Source organism: Boleophthalmus pectinirostris, unplaced genomic scaffold (genome assembly GCF_026225935.1).
Source record: "Boleophthalmus pectinirostris isolate CB_2022bp ecotype Guang Dong unplaced genomic scaffold, ASM2622593v1 HiC_scaffold_8, whole genome shotgun sequence".
Classification (NCBI taxonomy): Eukaryota; Metazoa; Chordata; class Actinopteri; order Gobiiformes; family Gobiidae; genus Boleophthalmus; species Boleophthalmus pectinirostris.
Window position 1 is genome coordinate 23,200,281 of NW_026571515.1, and position 23,281 is coordinate 23,223,561.

The following is a 23,281-nucleotide window of genomic DNA, read 5'->3' on the forward strand; positions in this document are numbered from 1 at the left end:
ACCCCTGTGGTTGAGTGAATTTGGACTACAGCAAATGACTGAAATGCACAGTTTATCCTGTAAACTCTGCTACATAACATAGTGATTCAGTTCCCCTCTTCCTCCTCCAACCTGCATCGATTATACTTCCTTCCGCATCAGCTGTCGGCCTCATATTATTGGAAACCTAATCTATTACCTTATGCCCATTTGGCCCACGTCCAAAAGTGTGTTAGTGCTGATGTCCAATCACAACAGCCTCGCATGACTGGGCACATATGTGGCCAATGAGCTCCTGTGGATGATGAGGATCACAACAGGTGAACTGTCAGAGGGCCAATAAACTATCTCTGCTAAGTACATGTTATATGTGCATAATAACAGTGTAATGTGTGTTAGTTAGATTTACATAATGTCTTGATGGATAATGGTTATTGACTAAATTAAGTGTAAAAATTAGACCCTGGAATCACATGGGCCCTCCCATTTTCATCTGATCCTTGGCTCATTAAATAATCAAATCATAATATTCTGATAGTGGTGATATTACAGGAGATAATCTTTGATATATCACTATTATAAAAGAGGCAAATACATAATTACAACGGTATCTGTTCGTACTACCTGCACCAACAATTTAGGAAATACACACAACAGTGAACACGTCAAATGCATTATGCAAGTTAACTTTAACTAAATCATTATGAATCTTTGTTATATTTTACACATCTTTTTGATCTAAAACAACTTAATAAAAGAAACAAGTCTGTCTCATGTCTCAAAGATGCTTGAATCACACATAATACAAATATTATGGTGGGTAAAAGAAAAAGGAAAATAATTATAACATGGTTAAAAGTCGATTTGGCATAATAGGTCTCCTTTAACAAACTGTGTCAATTACTGTAAATAAATACATTTTTTAATTTGTAACTAGATATTTTTCCAAATTCCTAAAATCTGGTTAAAAAGTAACACCTTAAATATCAGTTCTAGTTAGCTGTTTAGGTTGGTAAGAATTTAACAAGAGAATGTGAATGAGCAGTGACACCAAATCCTCTCCTGTTTCTCTGGTGTGGCGACTTGACAACCCACACCAATTACACTCAAGGATAAACCACAGAGCTCATTTGTAGTCAGCGTCTCAGTTTCCTCCAATAAAAGAGAGGAATTTCAAGAACTCGCTAACACCACACAGACAGACTGGATTTTCTCTATTGCATCACTTATTCCAGGTCATACATTCTTCACCTCAGAAAATGAGGAAAGATAACAACATGACTTATATTATAATGAGATGTGCAGTGCAGTGAAAATCATGCACAGTGAGTCTACCAAACTGGATGCTTTGTTTTAGTGTATAAGTATATGATTCAGGAATTTAAAATGAAGAGTTAGTATTTCTTTTTTTGGTATTTGTAATGAATGAATGTCATTCCTGGCACATCCCAGTCTATTTTTAGGGGGTTTCAGATTTGCCCATTTTTCTCTCTCTTTTAAAGAGGCGTTGGTTTGTAAGTTGGCCTTATTTTTATGAAAGTGACTGCAAGCAGACCATCTGCTTCCTACCAGTGTACAATCAGTGGCTTATAGATTTGGCAACATAAGCAACAGGAGCTTTGTAATGAAGCATTCACAAATTATTTGAGCATGGGACTCGCCGTTAGAGCACAGTGGTTTGTAACTTCCTGTAGCCAAATTCTCTACTTGTATAGAAATAAAAAAAGATTTACAGAAAATGGTTGAAATTAATAGTGGTTGGTAATGAGAATTTTGACAAAGACACATCCCAGTCCTCCTGGCAGAGAGACCAGCTAAGCCTCCACTAAAGCAGGAAAACCCCTGGTAGTGCGCCAGATGAGAGCCAGTTTCCAGCCAAATGGGAGAATTTTGCTGCTATAATGTAGAGGAATGTAGATCCTTATCGTAAGCAATCAAATGGTGCTGGGAGCTGTCTTTAGTGCAGACATGGTGAACAGAACTTCCTACACAAAGAGGGAATCACACAGATAGGGCAAAGGATTATGAGAAGGGTGACAGTTGGAGCCGGTGAAAGGAAATACTCCCTTTTTGTAGATATAGTAACTGATAAAGATCCAACAAGTCCAGAGAAACAGGTTCCTGAATCCAAGCCAAACATTTCTATTCATCAAGGTGTGATGCAGCTACAGCCTCTTCAGTTGAGCAATAAAAAAAGGATTTTGCATGTAAGTGTAGTTTTTTGCTTTTTAATACCCATGTAATAATGTAGTATAAAAGCCCAATGATAATCTTTTACACCACAATGAAGTACATGAATGCATTAAGTAATAGGGTTCTAAACATTTTGTCCTTGTACTTGCCAATGCCTACCAAGCGTTGGTGGTTGGGCAGTCTGAAAACAAGCTACAAGAAATGGCTCTAACTTAACAACAGAAAGTAAATGATTATCCAAGTAATACATTTCCTATCACTTTATCTGTTCATTTCAAAGATAAAATTACATTCAGGTTTACATTTGACCAAACTGAAGTAGAGAAATGAATGGCCATATCCTAGAATAGTGACTGTTTTGCTTAGAATCTATCCACAGAAACAAACCCAAACATGCAAATCTATAGGGCATGGCCTTAAATGAAGGAAACACTTTACTGTAAGATGTGAGCTACTGCTACTGCTAACCAAATCTTGATGAAGAACATTTTCTAAATGTAATCTTAACTCCATAGTCCTATTACAACTCTTGGTTACATTTGGCTAATACACTGTGAATTTATTTCATGTTTATTTTATGGGTCGCATTACTTTTAGTATGTTTGATAAGATGCAATAATAGACTATAAAATATACTTTAGTTCAAAAGGCCGGTGGTTGGTACTGTATCTCTATGAGCATCATCAGTGATAATGCATAAAGCACTATGCAACTTTAACTGCAAGGATGTGTATGTTTTCATGATTACTGGACCATATTGAAGACTATACAGACATGTGGCCATGTGTACTATGTGATCACTCTGACACATGTCACTCACTGTGTTTGTTGTTGGTTTCGGGGGCTGGCGTGGCTTTCACTGTGTCCTGCTGCGGTCCAGGCTTAAAGGGCCGAGCTCTTGGCAGCCCCGGAGAGGACAGCTTCCCAAACCTCGGGCCACCAGGGATTTCCATGGCTGCAAAAGAAGAGCAGATATATACAAATATGTTACAAGATTCCAAGGCTACTTAGAGTAAATTAATTTAACATTCTGTTGTTGGGATCTTAGCCAACCAAACTTAAAGCTATAGTATCAGAGTAGGTATCGGAACTAAAAAACGCTGCGTCGGTGCATCCTTACATTAAGTAACTGTTGATATTAACCGATACCGGGGCAGAGGCTAATAACAATATTTATTTCCTAATTTCCAAAAATAAAATAAGACAAAACTGATAAAAATATGTTAGTAAATAGTCTCCTTACATCAATTTATAAGTCCCACCAGTATGTCATCTGAGCCAATATTTGGAAGCTGATATCGGAATTTTTTTAGTTTTTCCACCAATATCTGATACCAGTATTGGATTGGTGGATCCCTAAATAATGGTCAACTATTTATGAATTCATGTGCAGAATACTAAAAAGGAAAAGACATGCCATGCATTAGCTGTAGTTTCAGGAGTTTTTTTTCTCCTTGTTGACACAAATAAGCTATAACGAGTACTTTTCTCAGTGCATAGGTGTTGCATCTTATGAGTGCCTGATATATGGTCAAATTATACTCAAATTTGAGAGCTCCCTTTAGTCGACTTACTGATGCAGGTCATGCCTTAAGTCAACCAGCTATATGAGTTTCAGTAATAATTTTGTAGAGCGGGAGTCAACACATTAATCTTTGTTCAATGCATACAGACCCTCTATTTGTAAAAACAACATTAGAAATAGATTTCATGTTTCTTACAGTGCCGTTGGAACAAGTTGGCCATTAGGCGTATTGGTCTGAAGGTTAGATTATCACAGTGACACAAATCATCTGCAGTGGTAATGAGGCTGCGACCTTCTATGTTTCAGTTCAAAATCAATACACTCACAGACTACACAGCAACTCCATGCTCTGCCCATTACACAGAAGGTGAATGAGATGCAGGTGCTGTCACAGTCTCAGTTTTTAATAAAGCCAAGTTTACCCAAGTACAGTACCACTACAAGAGAAAACAACATGCTGGTTGCTTCTGTCCCAGTGATGAACATGTGTATGAACGGAGCTGAAAGATGAAAACTGCTAATAATGTTAAGTGATGTTATTTGCAAGTCAACAACATACCCTGTTCACCAGTAATGAATTAAACCACACAGAGGGCCACGCAGCGGGGAGTCACACTATCAATTTACACACCACGCTATTCTGTGGAGACTGGCTTGTTTGTCAGTGATAGAGTAGTCATATCATATGTTCATTTTAACACAAATGATTTCAGAGTTGACAAGGCTCCAAAGTCAGGCTGTATGCAAATAAGGTTACAATAATATGCAAACAAAGGCACGGGGCTAACAAGCAAACAAGACAGGTCAAACAGTTTATACGCGAGGCGTTACATGTTTATTACACAAAACTTTAAAGTGCGAAACCTCTGGCACTGTTACGTTTCCATTCGCCTGGTGTCTCCCTCCACTTCTTCAGCAACTAAACTAGACCAAGAGAAAACATCATCATCTGACTGTCCGTCTGATTAAAGCTAATCCCTAGTTTAGCAACTAAGTCATTGGGAAATGTAGTGTCCATCAGAAAAGAGTTCACTAGTTTGTTTGTCTCGCTCGGCCACACCTACCCGGGCACAGGCTTAGTGCGATGGTCTGGGTGCCCTCGGGTCACCCACGTGATGGTGCAAAGGGTCACGAGACGGCACCTAAGTGGGCGTTTATTCCACCAATGTTATGTTACATGGCACTGGCACCTGCTGTGCGTCAAGGAGCGGTCACAGCGGCTTTGGGGCTAAAGGCACAGAGGAAACTCGTCCCGTACCCCACTCTGTAGACGACAACGAGGCGGAAGACAAGAGAGCCGAGACTAATCACAATGTAGTGTACCCATTAAAAACAGCCTTGGATACTTTGACCATAATCCCAGTTGCTAATGGGCTCGCCCCCTCCTTTCCAGCATTAATATGTAAACCACGAGGCACTTTTCCAACCTCTGTCTTCTCGTTTGCACTCCACAAATGTCAAAAATAACGCGAAACACAGACACGTCCAAGCTCCTTCAAGAAAGGATAATAGAATACGAAATGGTTTATATAGGCAGTGAAGCAAAATGGCGACTTTATTACGAAGGAGGAATAGAAAAAATCCGTACGCTGGCTGGAGCTGAAGGGAGGCACAAAAATATGTTTAGAGCAGTATTTTCGACGACGACAGCACGGTTGGTTAGGGTAAAAGAAAACACAGCGATGGAAAATAAGATAAAGCCATTAATTCACGATCAGAGGCGACACGTTCTCTGCTCCTTACCTCGGGATTATTGCGTTTTTTCAACGGATATTTCCCAGCGGCCGCGTACAGTGGTACAGTAGGCTCATGCGCGTATCCACTCCACCTTTGACAGTTCCAACTACAGTCTTGAGGCAACTTGCAAACTCTCGCGTTATTAATATCTTTATAGAGCGTATTAGGGACTATGATTTTCTTTAATAAATCCGCTACATAGTCTACCGGTATTGAAGCTGCTACGCACGACGACGTTACGACTCTCCCTCGCCCCTGACGAAATTGGTCAGAGTTCAATTCCCTAAATCAACACACTTTAAGTATTTTGCTGCTGCTGTGGATAGACCAGTCCCTCGTGTATTCCTGGTTAAATCAGTATCGCCAAATTCAGAAAACTAGAGTTAAACATTTAGGTGGTGCGTAAAGTCAGGTGCGTAAAGGCATTTGGATAGTTGCTGACGGACCTTAATTAGAATACTTAGTTTTGCCATCATGCTAAATAGTCCTTTAATTCAAGGTCAAAATTGCAAGTTACAAGCCGTAGCAATAATAACATTTTGGAAAGCTGTGATAAGTGAACAAATTATACAATGTGTGGTATTTATACTCATTACCTGTTTTAATTATCTTCTGACACATATTAGGCTATTGATTTGACCATATAGCCTAGTTTTCTTCAGCGGGTCATTTACTATCCCTTGAAAAAAATAAGAGACATGATTTCCACCCCATCCATTCAGATAAAAAAAAGGACCGAACCGCGTTTGATTGGTGCCAGTCATGACCTAAAATTTTCTATTTGTGCAGCCATGCAAATCCATGATGTCATCTGGTGTTAAGAGCACCAGCGAGGGCCCCGACAGTGTGTCTAATTTACCACTAGAGGGAAGTGTATGCTTATTTTTGCGTTGCTTTGCATACTTAATATTGCAATATCCTAAAATCCTGAGGAATTTATAAATATCATATGTACCTTGCATGAATCACCAGAATCAATCACAGTCAATCATTTAACTACACAGTGTTTTTACGTAGTCTAGATGAGGTGAGTTAAAGCTGGGTCTAGTTGATAGACCAGTGCCTAACTTACAGCACCCCACTTACTCCGTTAGTGTTATTCAACATTTACTGTATCACATATAAACTTTTACAAACTTAATTACAATTGTGTGATGAATCCAAAGTAGCCATTATCACTGCCAAGCTGTGTTTAAAACAGTGTTAAACAGGCAAAACCGAGAACAACCATGACTTAAGTGGAAGACAATGCATAAACAATGAGTTTGTAATTAAAGGTGAATTATGTAATTTTTCCGGTGGAGGGTCTGCCACCTTGTTACCACATGATATGGATATGTTATTCCTTTGCCTGGACTGTTCCACACTATGACATTAAAATTATATATCGCCATGGAAACAAGTGAGTTAAGTTACATGTCAAATCTGTGAAGAGACAGCCCTAAAAGATAGATAAGTTATTTGCCATACAGTGCAACATTTACGGCAAAGCATAAAATCACCACGTAGACAGTCAGTGGTGGACCCATCATTAGAAAAGGTACACAGCGCACCTTTAAATAAGTAACAGAAGTGCAAAAGGCTTACCTCTGATTGATTGGAACAAACTACTCCTGTTGCAGTTTGTTCTAAACCAACGATACTGCCAGGTCTTTCACGCCATCTAGCGGTCGGACATGAAGGTGTATGTCATGTGGTGTGGTGAGGAAGCTGTAGTGCTAGCTCCGCGGACCACAATAATGGTTTTTGCCGTTTAACTTTGGATTATCGATATTACAGGTAAGTTCTTTTCTACTTGGATAAAACCTTAGAGACTAGAGATAAAGACAGATCCAAGAGGAAGGCCCTGACTCTCCTGTTTGTTGTTATGCACACTTAAAATATGTTCATGTTCATTGTTATACTTTTATTTCTTCTTCTACTTCTATTCCTGTACATTTTTGTGATCTCCACGATGATTTATCCCCTTTATTTCCTGGCTTTCGTCTTTAAAATTGGGCTGTTTACATCCCACAGAAGTGGCCACTGAAGCCAAAGTCGCTGCCATTGTGGTAGATGATTACCCACGTGATTCTGCAGGCCTGCGGACTGGTTTGATGAGTAAGTCTTTATTTCTTGCATACAGCAAAACGCACAAGTTTATACCTCTGGAATGGAATGCCAATTACTGAGCCTTTTTAATGACATGGAAAAATACACAAATAAAACACAATGCCTTGTAATGTTTTTATTTTTATAAATTTTTATTTTTTAAATTTTGGTATAAAACATGCTGTATGTGAGTGATTTATATTTTAATTATGCCATGTTTTTTTCAGGTTTAGTTACTATAAATGAATAGATCATCAGCCTGCGATGGCTCTGCCTTGATCCCACCTTTGGATAGTGACGACAGTGCCCTCAGTGACAGTGAGGACAGTGATGGAGGGAATCTTTTGTGTGAAGATGAAAGCACTGATGAAGACCACACTGCACCTGCTAGCCCAAGTTGCACTGCCGGGAGTAGAGATATTCAGTGGGAAACTGTACCACAACAGAACTCTGCTAAAGACTTCCCAGTTTGGGGAAGGGCTCTGTCTCATGCTGATGAAATCAGGCAGCCCGTTCAGTATTTTAGAGACTTTTTTGATGCCGATCTTTTGAAGCATATTGTACAGCAAAGTAATCTTTTTTGTTTTCAGCAAAAACAACGTACTCTTAATATGGATCAAAATGAACTGGAGCAGTTTCTTGGGGCAGTTTTGTACATGAGTGTCTTTCAGTTACCACGGTCACGGCTGTACTGGTCCGCTGAATGCCGTGTGGCACAGGTGGCTGATATAATGTCCAGAGGCAGATGGGAAGAAATCAAGGAATTTATTCATTTCAATGACAACAGCAACATGGCATCCAACAATGATAAGCTTTATAAAATCCGGCCACTGATTGATTCACTCCTCAAAAAATTTCATGTTTTGCCACAAGACCAACTGTTGTCTATTCATGAGCTTATAGTGCCTTTCAAAGGAAAAACTAATCTAAAGCACTACCTTTCCAAAAAAACATTCAAATGGGGATACAAAGTCTTTGTGCTTTGTGACACAAAGGGCCTGGTGCATTCTTTTGACATATACACAGGCTACTCTGATCCTCTCCCTGGGGAACCGGACCGGGGGGCAAAAGGAAATGTGGTGCTTAAGTTTGCCCAAATCATTCCTAGTTCTGCCAACCACTTACTGTTTTTCGACTCCCGCTTTTCTTCCTTGGATTTACTTGTTGTACTTGCAAATAAGGGGATACTAGCACTTGGGGCAATGAAGCAAAGTCGGCTGCCTGGCTGCAATTTCAGCAAGGACGGTGTCATGAAGAAGAAGGGACGAGGGTCTTTCGAGGAGAAAAAGGTTGTTATCCAAAGTGTGGAAATCAGAGCTGTCAAATGGTTTAACAATAGAGGGCAAATAGTTGCCAGCACATTTGCCAGTGCCCAGCCAGTTTGTCAAGTGGAAAGATCTCACAGGAAGTTAAAAAAGAATATTTCAATAAAATGCCCACACATTATCAGCATCTATAACCAGTTTAAAGGTGGTGTGAATGCTCTTGAAGCACTCATTTCCAACTTTCCTATTCAGATAAAGTCCAAAAAGTTCTATCATAGGTTCTTTTTTTATTTCATGAATATGGTCATTGTGAACAGCTGGCTCCTATATCAGCGTGACTGTGAATCTCTTAATGTTCCCAAAAAGATGCAGAAGGACTTCCTTGATTTTAGAACATCAATTGCACAGGCACTTTGTCTACAAGGGAAGGACCTGACCAGGAAGAGAAGTGGTCAACCCTTTTCAGAAATAGAGAGAGAGTTTGAAAAGAAGAAACAGCGAGGTGCCACTAAGGCTATCCCCACACAGGAAGTGCGCTCAGACTCTGTGGGACACTGGCCTGTGATGGAGAGTGTACGACAGCGCTGCAAACGTCCCAACTGTAAGGGTCTAACTGTCTGTAAATGTATAAAGTGCAACGTTCACTTGTGCCTCAACAAGAGGAAGAACTGCTTTAGAGAGTTTCATGAGTAAGACCTTTTCAACCTTTTTTGTATTGTGACTTCTTGTTATTTATACTGTTGCTTTCTTCAGAAGTGGCTACAAAACAACATAAAATTGTCTTCTGTAGACTAAGTAGAAGATCTGTGTTTGTATTATTGAAATGTATAACTTTCACTGGATTTAACAGTAAACAATATGAACAATTGGAAAAAAACAAAAAAAAATTGTCTGAGCTGATTACAGGACATGTTGGCTACATGGTGTTTTGACTTATTACATTGTTTCTGTGCTGGCACATATGTCGTATCACTTCGACCATTTGCCGAATGTCTCAATCCTCTTTCACCCCGTTTCATGCTGTAGCTGTCCTAAAAGCCTTTGGGTCAACAACAATTTTTTTAAAAAAGGAAAATGGCTTTTTTCCCACCACCTAACACACACTAATAACAGCCATCCATCAAATGTGTTCTACCTTATCCTGGGCCAAGTCAGAGAGGCCAGTGTTCTCATATTAAAATATGTGAGATGTCAATGTTGGTCAGTATGTGACTGACAAGCAGCATAGTTCAGTTTTTCATACATTTTAATATGTACAAAGAAAACATTAATTCACATTGTCCATTATTTTAAACATTTCCATTATTTTAAACAATCCAACACTCACCAGATACTTTTGTCAAATATACAAAAACATCAAGTAATCCAAAACAGTACAGTGACTTTTCTCCCAGGTAAAAGTCTTTACTCACAGTACTTCAAATAAATCATGACAAAAGGGAAGTTTAGTTGCTTATTTATATTTTTGTGTCCTAATGGCCCTCACAGAGCTGTCTGCTGCCTACAGTTACATCAAACATCCTGTCTGTGCTGATTCTGTCTCTGGAGCTGTCATGCTTTGTGGATCCACGCATTTGAAATCACAGTGTGTCACAGGGGACAGAAAGACATAAAAATACAGCAGAGGCTGCATTTGTTTGAATAAACGTATATGTACCCTTTCCAAATACAATGTGCTATATGCAATGTATTCTGAGGCTCCGCAGATTTTCAGCAACTACAGGGTGAAATGTGCTGTTATATGTTTTTATGATGTATTTCTACTTCTACAGGTATGCTGTGTCTTGGATCAGAGGTATCCCCTGAAAGTCCAATTTAGGCTAAACATAAAAAATAGAAAAATATTAAAGCTGCATGTTTTGTTATAAATTACATGCATTAATTGACTAATTTGATTGAACATAGCACTGTGCTTCCATGTATGTCACTAACCCATTCTACCATAGAGTAGAATATAAAATACCAAGTTTAACCTTTTACTTAAGAACTATTGCTACAAGTATTGTCATTCATTTGGAATATCTCCCTAAAAGCTACAGTTACTGTCTTTACAGATTTACAGTGTATATTGGGTTATTGGTTTTTAATTAGTCTGATAAAACCATTCAAAGTCTACTGCATCCAGGTTAACGATAGTTGAATTTTTTTTACAAAAACAACACTTAATATAATATCACTGATCTATAGGCTACTTTCTAAGCAGTAATTATTGGTTCAGGAATTACCCACTAATTAGCACTGTAAATATCCAGGAAATACCAGTCTGTATTTGAAATTTATTGTCAAAAATAGTTTTGTGTTGACTTCTTACACATTTGAGAAATGATACTGTGTGAATGTGACTGCACTGGAGAATGTATTTACTATAGATATTTGTATTTAAGACAACCAGACAAAAACAAACAAAAGTTGACAAAGGAATTAGCTATAGTTGATATTGAGCATATTGGCCTATTACAGCCTCTGGGTCTGAAGAGTCTTGTCTGAGGTGAATGAGAATCCTCTGGACTGGTTGGTGTGATCCTAACCCTGGTCCAGTCTCTTGCTCCTGTTTTGGGACAGCAGTGTCTTCAGGCTCCCACAGATCTATGTTGTGATGTGGATGAGGACAGGGCTGCCAAGCACAGCTACGAGAAGTTTCCAAAAGAAGCTACAGAAAAAAAACAGAAAATGTTCATGAGTGTGTACATTCCCAACCCCCCCAACCCCCCACCCCTTATGAATCACCTGTGCAGGTTAACACATGATAAAATGTGTTCATGTGCACAATACTGAAACACATTAAGGAAAATCAATTCTTCATATACATTGTAATGAAAGATATTGCATTGCAGCTATAAAATGATTTAAAAATGACAGCACTGTCATTAGTCAAGTATTAGTTTATTATTAGTTTTTGTTTGTATTATAAGATAGATATTTGCAGTGTAGTAGGCTAAGCATATTCCAGACTATTTGTGTTGAATGAGAGGATGTTGTCTTCTTTAGCCTAAAGCCTACAGTGACTGCAGCAGGAACATCTGGACAGCTCTGAAAGTGAGGGCTCAACGGGGGTGCACACTTCTGCCTGTAGATGCTGCTATATCTTTATAAAGTCACTCCTTTCTTCCTTCAGAGCACATCAATATTTCATCAAAAGATGTGTTTGTATGCTCCCATCTGCTCTCAGTGGTAATTAGAAGTAACTAGGCGCTACAGTACATGACTTAAACCTTTAAGCACACAAAGATGATCATTTCCATTGGAGAGTGGACTTCTTGATTTAGACGCTGACCCATATTACCATGGGGCTGCCTCAAATGCGCCAAATTATAATAGGAAATACATAGCAAGCACGATACAGAGAATAAAAACAGGAACGGTTGCCTCATTCTCATTCTTGTCTGCACCGCTCCACAGAGGATAACACTAGAGAGAATCACTACTCTCATAATGTCCAAGCCTCATATCAATGGCCCCTTCGCTCATATGCCCCACCATCGTGCAGGTTGTCCCATGTCATTTTAAATCTGTCACGTTTAGAAACAGCTGGTGCTTTTGCTATTGGGAGACATGGGTTTAAAGCTAAAATGCCAACAGCCTGGTAGTGGTGTGCTTGGTGACTGGCTGTCAGGGAAACCACCTGGTCGCATCTGTTCTTTCAAATAGAGATCAAGATAATGACACGAAGATGCAGGCTTGACATAAGTTTGCCTGTATTTCATGCATGTATTAGCTAACATTAAGAGGTTGAATAAGCACTGACAACCAAACTTTTTTAGCTGATCTTATATTGGACTAACAGCATGTTGTGCCTGGCTGATAAATATGTTGCCATAGCAATAGTGATATATTAAACTAAATATATAGTCAAAATGATTCCTTACGATACACACACAGTATGATTTATTGTCTCCTTCAACAAAAGCTGTAGTCCCTTGAGTAAAAGGGCTAGAAAATATATACAAATTATTGCTGCTTTAATTGATTAATAAAGTTTCTGAAATACTGTACTATGAATAAAGCACATAAAGTTACATTAAGGAATATGGGCGTGCAAAAATATCGATGAATTGTATTGTTTAATATGATGATACAATATTGATATCGGGGGCCGCTGTATTGATATATCACCAAGGGTATTTTTTGGTATATTTTACTAAATTATTTTGTTACATCTACAGTTTTGTTGCTTGTTTACAGGAAGGAAAATTGTTTATGCAACATATTTGACATTTTCACTGTTTTGATGAGTAAAATGTTTATGTTTCATATGAACTTTGCACAAGAAGTGGTTTAACAAAGACTTTTAGTATCATGATTTAGCCTTTATTTTTTATTGAATCATATCAAATCGATTTGTAATATATAGTATCGAAACAAAAGCTCACTGTATCGAGGCCTGTATCGTATCGTAGCCTATGTATCAAAATATGTATCGTATCGGCAACTTCTTAATGATACCCAGCTCTATTAAGGAATCACTCATCCATGCACAAAGACATTCATACACCACACCAGTGTATGCCTCTGTGGGAGCTGGAATCGCACCTCCAACCTGTTGGTCAGCAGTTCTGAACACTCAACCAATGATGAAATCGACAGTGGGATTTTTACCACCAACCTTCAGATCAGTTAACAAACGGAGTTACTGTACAGTTAATGTGTAATGCATATTAATAAAGAATTACATATTTAATTTAGTAATACTGACAAATAAGTTACTGGACAAGTTTATGTGTGTGCACTCTGTGTGAAAAGTTTGGGTTTAACAAAAATGATTGCTCAAAATACATTGATAAATAAAAGCATGAAGATAATGTGAAGTCTGATCTCATTCTCACTCTAACAGATGTTTTAACTGTATTTGATTTTATGGTGTGAAGAAGACAATTTTATACAATCTGTCTGAAACAAAACTAATGTGATTTTGCGCTGAGTGTGAAATGCTATTATACTGGCTCGGTCCCAGGCACAACATTAGCATCACAGAGCACAATACAGTAAACTGTCCTCCCTCTCTCCCTGCTATCCTCCTTTACCTTTGTTTGAGTCACTATCACAGAAATCTGGCTATTTTATTCAATGCCAAACATCCAAAAAACATAATCTATGTATTTTGTTGGGAAGTTAAAGTATTGCCCTGTTTAGCTGCCAGAATTCTGTTAGTACTGACTTAAAGATGCACTTTTCAGGTTAATCACTGCCAGTGATGAACCCTCTACCAGAAAAGTGTTTTTTTTTTTTTTTTCTCCCATGTTTTTTTTTTTTCCTGAAATGTTCTACAGCACAGGTGTCAAACATGCGGCCCCGAGGCCAGATCCGGCCCTCCAAGACCTTTAATCTGGCCCTCGTCTGATTTTCTACTAAAATATTTTAATTATATTTTCTATTAAAATATTGGTAATTTTCTGCGGTGCTGAGCATATAAGCGTCTCCAGCGTCTCTGTGCGTGGCCCCTCCCACCAGAGCAGCACAAATGAAGACTTATCTCTTTCCAAACGCTCTTAAAGGACGATCGTTTTGACTGTTGACCGTAACACCCTCATCAGCAAAATGTCCAACATGAGAAAAGTGGAGCCGAGTGCAGGATTTTCCAAGAAAAATTAACTTATTCCTATTTATACAAGTTAATGTTAAACAAGTTCATGTTAAAAAAATTACATTTTTCTTAAAGTTTCAGGTTGTTCATAATACTATAATATTTTGTAAAAGAAAGAGTTCATCAGTTAAAAAAGATTTCTGTAATAGATTTGTGTTTCTCTGCACAAATATTTGAATTTATTTTTGGGGTTTATATGCCGTGAGTTTTCTGATCCGGCCCCTTTGGGATCAAAGTAGGTTGGATACGGCCCCCGGACCAAAATGAGTTTGACACCCCTGTTCTACAGTATGGAATTGAATTTAACTATCTCCATGGAGACCAGCAGGCCAAGTTACAAGTCAGATCTATGAAGAAGTGGACTCTCTCACAGTAATAATGCATGCTTTTGTAGTAGTTTGAGAAATAAAAACATCTGTAATTGAATACATACAAGATGTTTTTTGTTTGCCATACTGTGGAACATGCTAGGGAAAGTAATAACATCACCACGGAGACAAGCAAATGGCGGACCTCACACTTTTAAGTTAAATAACTCATAGGATATCATAAGGCAATAGACAGAATAGCAGCTAGTAAACTGTGGACACCAAACTCCCTTCAAATGTGATGGAGTGAAGGAATATTGGGGTAATGTAAAGAAGATTTTAGATTTATTTGATTAGAGCGCAACACAAGAAATGAATGAAATAGATTATTCATTTGATAACTTATTCTGTATTAAACAAGGTGGGACAGTTTGATGCTCAACGCACTAGAAATTTGAGAAAGCCTGATATGTCAAATAGTGCCAACATCTAAGATCTAAATCCTTGATGTCTATTTTCACCCCCTCTTCTCAAAAGAGGGTAAAAAGTTACTGAGAAATCAATATTTAATTTTTGTCTGATCTTTGAGAGATAAATCATGTTTAACAGCCAACATGGAGACTGAGCACACTTACATTTTAAATGTATCAGAGAATCACTCAACTGAATACAAGTGTTAAGTACGAGGCTGGAATGAAGGAACAGATGTGTGGCATGATAATGTAAGTTATTCATGATGTAAAGAGAAATTAAAGGTTCTATATTACGTGAAATTGACTCTTGTGAGCTTTGAGCCATGTTATAATGTTGTTACCTCCTCAAAAACATACCAGGAGTTGTGTTCTGTTTCATTCACAAATGTTTGAATAATTATTTATTCAAACATTTATTACTGAGTCTGTCTACATCTCCAAAGCTACAAGCTCAATATGCTCTGTTCCACCTTGTGATGTCATGAAGTAGTATTGTTCAAGTTAACAGCTACATTTTTACCTTTTGATTAATAAAGGTTAACTATTCCAGAGCTTACATTATCCAAATGATTTTAGTTAAGGTGTATGTAGTTTAAAAACACAGTGAAGCATTTCTTGTATTACTACATGACGTCACAAGGTGAAACATAGTATTTTCTGTTTGAGATAAATCTAAATATGCAGGATCTGTGTATTAAACTGGTGTTATTATTTCAGTATTTTGTCTGTAATTTAATTCCTATTCCTAATATGGAATTAGATTCCACATTTGCCCCATAACCGTTCGCCTCATGAGCTTCATTTGACTGGAGGTGAACACTGTGGGGGACGTCACACTCCCTTAGTCCACTTCTTCCTACAGTCTATGGTGTTCCCAAGTGTTTTTCATCAGCCAATAGGAGTCATGTGGCGGTGCACTATATTTTGAGCGTGTCCAGTGTGTAGCTGTTTCTCTGCTCCGGCCTTCACTTCACATTTCATTGTCACCTCCACTTCCCCTCCAACCCTGTGAACCTCAGCTGTGAGATGGGGCCAGCAAATTAACCTGCCCTCATCGCACTAAAGTCTGCGCCTGCTCGACTGGTAAATTACATTTGCATTGCACTTTTAATAGAAGTGTCCTACAGCAATTTAATTATTTTCCCTCACCGCTCAATTTTGTTCCAACTTGTGGTTCATTCCAGGTTAACCTCATGCAAAACACCTGATTAGCCAAATGTCATTGTTATTACTAATGCTGTAATCTGGTAAATTGATTACCTCTAGCAAAATGGATAAATAAATTAACAGGCAAAACAGATTGGGTTTAAGCATTTGTATTCATGGTGTTTTTCAGTAAAAAGTGAATGACAAATGTGTAATGAATTTGTTGTGAGAATTTTAACTTCGCTATAGTAATTATGCTGGAAACCTTTACTCTTCTACTTATAACATTATTTCAAAGTGACAGCGCTTTCTTATATTGCCGGCTAATTTAAAGGTGCAATGTGTAATGTTTCTAGTGGAGAGTCAGCCACCAGCTTCTCTCCATGGAGATGTTATTGCTTTGTCTAGAATGTTTCATGGTATGCATTAAACCTACCTATCACAAGGGAGACAAGCAGGTTACAGCATTACGCTACATTACAGTTCAGATCTGTGGAGAGTCGCCCCATTCACTGAAGTTATTAGTGTATTTTTGAGCAATAGAAACACTCGTAATCAATAAATGCAAGATGGATATGTTTAATGTCATACCATGGAACATTCCAGGTAAAGCAATAACATCTCCATGGAGACAAGTAGGTAGCAGACCCTTTATCAGAAAAGCTGCCTGGTGCTGCTTTAAAGTACACTTATTTCACCAATCTATAATTCTACACCCTATGTTTTCACAATCTTTGAACTGTCACAGATATCCAAAAGGTATGTAAGAACAGTTGAAAAATTGAAGTTGTTTGTACAATTTCTATCAATCAGATTTCTCAAAACATTAATCAGTCTGACTGCAGAGAAACCACTTCATTTTCTGTGTGAATGTGAGCTGTGATTGAAGAGCTCTCGCTCCATCAAGACACACGAAAAAAAAGAAAAAAAAAAAAATGCATCGGTCGAGCTCACAATCATCTGCAGGGCCCTTGTGTCAAAGAGAATCACTCAGATAAAGACTAAGACTCATATGTTTTTCAAGATTACTGTTTCATGAAATGTCTGAATTCAGAATATTGAGAAAAAGTGTATTTGATGACTAGATTGCAATATTCAAAATCAAAGAGTAATTGTTAACTTTTTGATACATTTTTTAAAACCTTTTCAATCAAGTAGATGATCTTTTACATTTGTAGCAAACAAGCAGCAGTTATGAGGTAACAAGGTGCCATGGTAGAAATAAAAAAATGCTAATAGTAGAAGTAGTTATCCATGGGTTAAAGAATGATGAAAAGTCAGGACCATTGGCATAACAATTAACAGTTTAAAACTAAATATTATATAATTTGAATGATTAAAGGTCCTCAGAATGGACTCAGAAAACACCTTTAGTCACAAAATTGCATTTGTACAATAATTTTATTTTCTTCAGCAATATTCTACAAACATTTTTGTTTTAGTTCACTGTTGAAAAACTCCTTAAACTCCTGAACAAATGGTGTGGTTGAGTGAATGTAGGTCAGCTGTGATGAACAGCACTGTTGTATTGATGGTCGGCCGTAAAAGTGTTTAGAGAAGGCATCATTCAGAGGCAGGGGCCTCAAATCAACAGTTCACATCAATACAGCCCTATACAACCCCACACGAATAAGTGCACCTGAGTGTTCCAGCCCACGTCTGTCACAGCAGGCAGCATGGGGCCAGACAAACTCACTTTAGACTTACACTTCTGCTTTTGTGTTTTGTTTCTTCCATTAAGTCATTTGGTCCACACAATAAAACATTTCCTCAAGTAATACATTGATTACTTGTATAGAGCAAATATATATATAGTCTTGCAAATTCTGACCTTTAGTTAACATTTCATTAGAAGTGACAAAACCTTAAAGGAACTCTATGCAGCACTCTTACAGTTTTAAAAAGGGTTCTCTCCAATTTATGTCTCTCTTTTTTAATTTTAATCTTCATGATTATTTATGTTTTGATTTGTTTTTTTATGATTTTAATGTATTTCAAAAGCACAATTACTTTGTGTAAATTGTGCTAACAAATAAACTTGCCTTGCCTTGCCTTGCCTTACTGCAACCACAACTAAAACTGAATTGCCAGTGTCTTATCCTGGAGATAGAGGACACAGTTTTTCTTATTCTCAGCATATGGACAGGCCATGGCTCATGTGAAAGCTCGGAACCTCCAGAATTCCCTCACTGAGCTGTGGAGGCTGCACTAGCACTGACTAATGATTGTCTGCACGTGCTGGGCTTTAGATGAAATGCAGAATCAACATTTTAGGTCGAGTTTCTATATCACTGACACATGTTCACTCACTTCTGCTAAGGAGCTGGAGGTTGCGGACTTCTTCTCGCACTTGCAGTTGTAGGACTTGTTGTAGGACTTCCTGTCTGAGGGTCTCCTGAACTATCCCCATTCTTTCCAACTTCTCGCCATTTAACCGAAGCAACGCTCGCCCTGCAACACACAAGATATATATTATAAAACTGGAGAGAGAACATAAAAAGAAAGAAAGGAAGAGGGGGTGTAGATGTTGTTAGGCTCATGACTGAAAAAAGCAAAAAGCAATACCATTCATATATCAGAAAAAACAAAACTAAGACAAATATGCTTCTACCATTTCTGGAATACAAGCACTACGAATACTAGACTGTGTAGTAGAACATCTTACATTTGCCATTTTCACAGCAAAGGTCAAGTAATCCTTATGTTCTGCAAACCCAAACATTTCTTCACATCCTCTGCGCACTGCTTCTTATGAGAATCCCCCCTCTATAACTGCCTCATTCGTATTGCTTGGGGATAGGCTGTTTTTCTATGGATGCGTTTTACAACACATTTTAACTGTTAACCCTGGGACTCTCACATTTAACATACCATTACCCAGAGAAAACTGCATTAACAGCGAGGCCGAGCTCCACAACACCAGCCATAGACACTCAGTAAGACAGGCCGGAGAGCAGTGTCCTTCACCAGGGCAGGCAGAACTGAATCCATCATACCTGTGCACCACCCGCTCCATAATTACACTCATTACTCATACAGGCCTGTCTGTATTATCCTGTTCACTCACCATTTCCTCCCAGCAAATCATTTTATTACACTGCAGTTTTTTTTTAATATGTGTAACCAGAGGGACTAGTGTTAATTAGGATCCACAATGCAAATCACAAACATACAGACATTACCATAACATTTACATATCAGATGTTATTTCAGTGAATTTCATACGACTCCTGATTCTAATCTGGAACTGCAACTAGTAGAAGTGAGATACTGAAACACCTCCTGAAAAGTTCTGGTCGCATTAAAAGGTCAAATGTAGAGGACAAATTAGCCTAAGGGGTATTGAAGTGCACCTTATTATTACTGTTTTCTGGTCTGTGTTAAAATGTCTTAATTTTTCCTCATTTCCTCATCAAAAACAGACTTGGAGTTGTGTTTTGTTTCATTCACACATGTTTAACACACAAACCCTGCATACTGAGGATGTTATCTTCTCTCAAACAGAAAACACCTTGTGATGTCATGTGGTAATACAGGAAGAGCTCTACTGTGTTTTTAAACTCCATGCACCTTCACTAGACTCATTTGGCAGCCCTGGAATTGTCAATCTCCACTACATCACAATTTAAAACAGAGCATTTTGAACTTTAGAGATGTAGACAGTCTAATAATAAAGAATTACTCAATCATGAGTGAATGAAACTAAACTCCAGGTCTGTTTTTTGATGAGATAAGTGTAGCATAGTCCAATAAGGTTCATTTGGTCTTCTGATAATTCATGATATTAAGTTATTTTTTCAGACCAAGAGTTTGTTTTCAAACCTGACAGTTTGGACTGCTCACTAGCAGTCTTCATCAGAGTCACGTGGTGTTGCTGTGATGTGTACGTTCAGCTGATTTAAACTGGTTTTGGCGCTGTCTTCCTACCGGTGGAGGCAGGACGACAGTACCATCTGCAGTTCAACTTCCTCAGGACAGTATCCCATGTGTGAGAAAGCCCCCTTGTTTCGGTTTATAGTCCCGTGGGCATGTTTCTATTTCAATTGCCTCTTTAATCCAGTGAGGGAGTTTGTTTTCCTCTGTCCTAATGATGTTTGCTCCGTCCCAGTCCAGAATGTGGTTCTCTCTTTTAGATGTGGTCAGAGATGGCTGATTTGAGTTGTTCCTGATCTACTTTGCGTTTTGTTGCCCGTCTGCCTTCTCTGTTCTCTCTTTCAGCAGTGCGAGGCGTGCTCCTTTTACAATTTTCTCCGCATTCTGGGTTGGGATGGGATTTTTGAGGTCCAGGCTGGGTGATATAATTCCCCGGTCCTGGAAACGCAAGTTGAATTAGAGATGGTTACGGAAATGTGCCCTTTTCAATTCCAGTTGTTCTAATTTGCGGAATTCCTTAACACATTGTTGTCCATGACTTGAGCGTAAAACTGTCAAGTATGAAAGCAAACTCTTGGTCTGAAAAAATAACCTAATAACATAACATTACAACATGGTTAAATGCTGAGTCAATTTTGAGTAATATAGGACCCTTAAATGTGCAATGCAACTTTTCAGACAGAGGGTCCGCCACCTAACTGTCTCCATGGCGATGTTACAGTAGTGCCTAGAATATTCCACAGTATGCCACTAAACATATCTGTCATATATTCAGTGAATTACCAGTATTTTTATTGCTCAAATATTCCTTAAAACATACATTCTCAGGATAGTCGTCTCTCCAATGATCTGACTTGTAACTTTACTTACTTGCCTCCTTCTTTGGAAATGGATATGTTTAATGCCATGCTGTAGAACATTTCAGGAAAAACAAAGATATCTCCATGGAAACAAGCAGTTGGCGTTTATATAGGTTTTAGTTGAGAAGTAATAAAGATGATGAGTGTTTGGGGCGATAGCTAGTTCATTCCTGGTCTAACATGTGACATACAGAGACAAAGTTCCAAAGCTAAAATTCTATCCTGCTCAGTGACACAGGAAGGACATGCAGACTGCGCCCTGATAAAAAATGAATATAAGACAAGCTGTAAGATGGAAGAGCGCCGTAAAGGCAGGCACAGTGGAAGTTACCCCTAGAGACTGATGATAAACGTGACAGATTTTATAATGTGATGAGAAAAGGCTGAATGGATCCATCAGTAGTTTTTCAAATACATAAAAGAAAGAGCTAATACTGGGTCTAAGAATTCAGACGCTCAAGGCCAGTGTTTCTCAAACTGTCCTCCTCCTCTACAGATCTAGAGTTTACTTAACGGTTCTATATTATGCAAAACTGACTTAGTTATAATGTTGTTACTTCATCAAAAACATACCTGGTATTTCTATTTCTTTTTGGCAATGTGGGGTCATCCAAGAACATTGGTCAGAGATTCATCAACATCTGCAGAAAGTTTTTTCATTTGTTTTCCACCTGTCTTTTGATGCCTTGTATCTTGGTAACCTAGTACTAGATGGCTTTACAACACGAACAAGACATTACTCTACATTCTACTCGCTGCAAGTAAAAAGGCAATAACAAGGAATTGGCTTAAACCTGAGCGACCAATGACTGAGAACGGGATTGATATTGTGCAATACAATATCAATACAATGGAAAAGTTTTAATTTTTACTGCAAGTGTAGCTAGACTTATTTTACAAGATGTGGTCTAAATGGACAAGCCGGTGAGATCAGGCTTCATGTAAAACTACTTCATATTTGCAATGTTTGTTAATTTGTGAAAGAGGTTCCCTGGCTCCCCAACATGAAGTGGTCGTTTTGGTAAAAGCTACTTTTGATCTTATGCTCAGTTAAGTAGAAACTGGCAATTCCAGGGCTGAAATTATCCTTCTATTGAAGGTGTATGGAGTTTAACACAATGGAGCACTTCCTGTGTTATCATAAAAGTGTGATCTGTTTGAGAAAAGAACAATATGCAGGATTTGTGAGTTAAGCATGTGTGGATGAAACAAAACAACTTCAGGTATGTTTGCGATGAAGATACAACATTATAATGCAGCTCAGAATATAGAGTAATATAGGCCCTTTAAGACAAGATTAAACCTAGAATAGTCCAGGTTTACAGTTCCCTGGAAGTGCTCAAAAAGTCAAATATTTTCTTAGGTGGTCTCTTTATGGGAACATATTTTATCTACTTTTATATTCAACTAAAATAAAACAATTCACCTTTTGTCTATCAATCATAAAACTGTACCCAATCCATGTACTTGCATTTAAACACATCTGTGAAAAATGCTCTGCTAAAAGTATTGTTGAATACAAATGATCAAATGAAGCTCTGTGTTCAGCAGACAGATGAAAAGAAAATTGTTGTACTTTTCACATAACAAATCATTCAGTCTTCTCTTTTGATAAAACTAAACTAAACAGAAGAAAAGATTATCTCTGAGCTATAGGCTGATGAAGCATAACAATATGACCACCACAAGTATAATGGACTGTGCTGCACATAGGACATATTACTGTAAACAAATTCCCACATCTGGGAAAACATTTAAAATGTTAGTGAGAATGGTAGTTTCCAACTGCAGCTAACCTAAGCATGAGTGAGCACACATTCCCCTTTTTTATGAGATGAGACAGTTTTATATAGCACAATCAGAAACGCTTTACAGAACATTCTTCATTCACTCCACACTCAGTGGTGATAAGATACTATTGTGGCCACAGCTGCCCTAGAGCAGACTGACAAAAGTGAGGCTGCCAATCTGCCCCATCGACCCCACCAGCCACCACAATCACTCACGCACACACTTCACCTTCATACAAGGCAATGTGGGTGAAGTGCCTTGCCTAAGAACACAACAAAGGTTTTTGTCACCAGTGGCTCACTGTGGCACCTGATTTTCCCAGTGGTCCAAATACTAACCAGGCCCGACAATTGCTTAGCGTCTGAGATCTGATGGGATCAGGCTTTGACATGCCGGTGTGGTCACAATCTGTTAGGATTAATATTCTTTCTCTGTCAAATGAATACCAATTTCAAGACC

General features: G+C 38.3%; 3 protein-coding genes across 5 annotated transcripts in view; 1 reads left to right on the forward strand and 2 right to left on the reverse strand.

Moving 5' to 3' along the window:
- Positions 1-6,173, reverse strand: part of znf512b (zinc finger protein 512B) — a 28,177-nt gene extending 22,004 nt beyond the window's left edge. Inside the window, exons 1-2 of one of the 3 annotated variants that reach the window (XM_055166364.1) lie at positions 6,031-6,173; positions 2,993-3,127 (exon numbers count right to left, since the gene is read on the reverse strand). In XM_055166364.1, coding sequence (XP_055022339.1) covers positions 2,993-3,127; positions 6,031-6,055 — 160 coding nt within the window. In that variant the 5' untranslated portion in view covers positions 6,056-6,173. Of the gene's footprint in view, positions 1-2,992; positions 3,128-4,761; positions 4,910-5,440; positions 5,710-6,030 lie in introns of those variants that run through there. The other 2 variants (XM_020929792.2, XM_055166365.1) reach the window with 2 other exon arrangements.
- Positions 6,174-7,080: 907 nt separating this feature from the next.
- LOC110164534 (piggyBac transposable element-derived protein 3-like) lies at positions 7,081-9,714 on the forward strand. The gene is made up of 3 exons (XM_055166046.1): positions 7,081-7,213; positions 7,451-7,534; positions 7,753-9,714. Exon 3 carries the CDS (start codon positions 7,768-7,770, stop codon positions 9,481-9,483), a length of 1,716 nt encoding a protein of 571 aa, XP_055022021.1. The 5' UTR covers positions 7,081-7,213; positions 7,451-7,534; positions 7,753-7,767; the 3' UTR covers positions 9,484-9,714.
- A 309-nt stretch (positions 9,715-10,023) lies between these two features.
- samd10b (sterile alpha motif domain containing 10b) overlaps positions 10,024-23,281 on the reverse strand; it is a 75,903-nt gene continuing 62,645 nt past the window's right edge. The window contains exons 4-5 of the mRNA XM_020929500.2: positions 18,609-18,749; positions 10,024-11,440 (exon numbers count right to left, since the gene is read on the reverse strand). Of these exons, the coding sequence (XP_020785159.1) occupies positions 11,418-11,440; positions 18,609-18,749 (164 nt within the window). The 3' untranslated portion in view covers positions 10,024-11,417. The remainder of the gene's footprint in view (positions 11,441-18,608; positions 18,750-23,281) is intronic.

Excerpts from the sequence above, each read along its gene's own strand:
- LOC110164534 (XM_055166046.1), top strand. The coding sequence starts at position 7,768 with ATGAATAGATCATCAGCCTGCGATGGCTCTGCCTTGATCCCACCTTTG.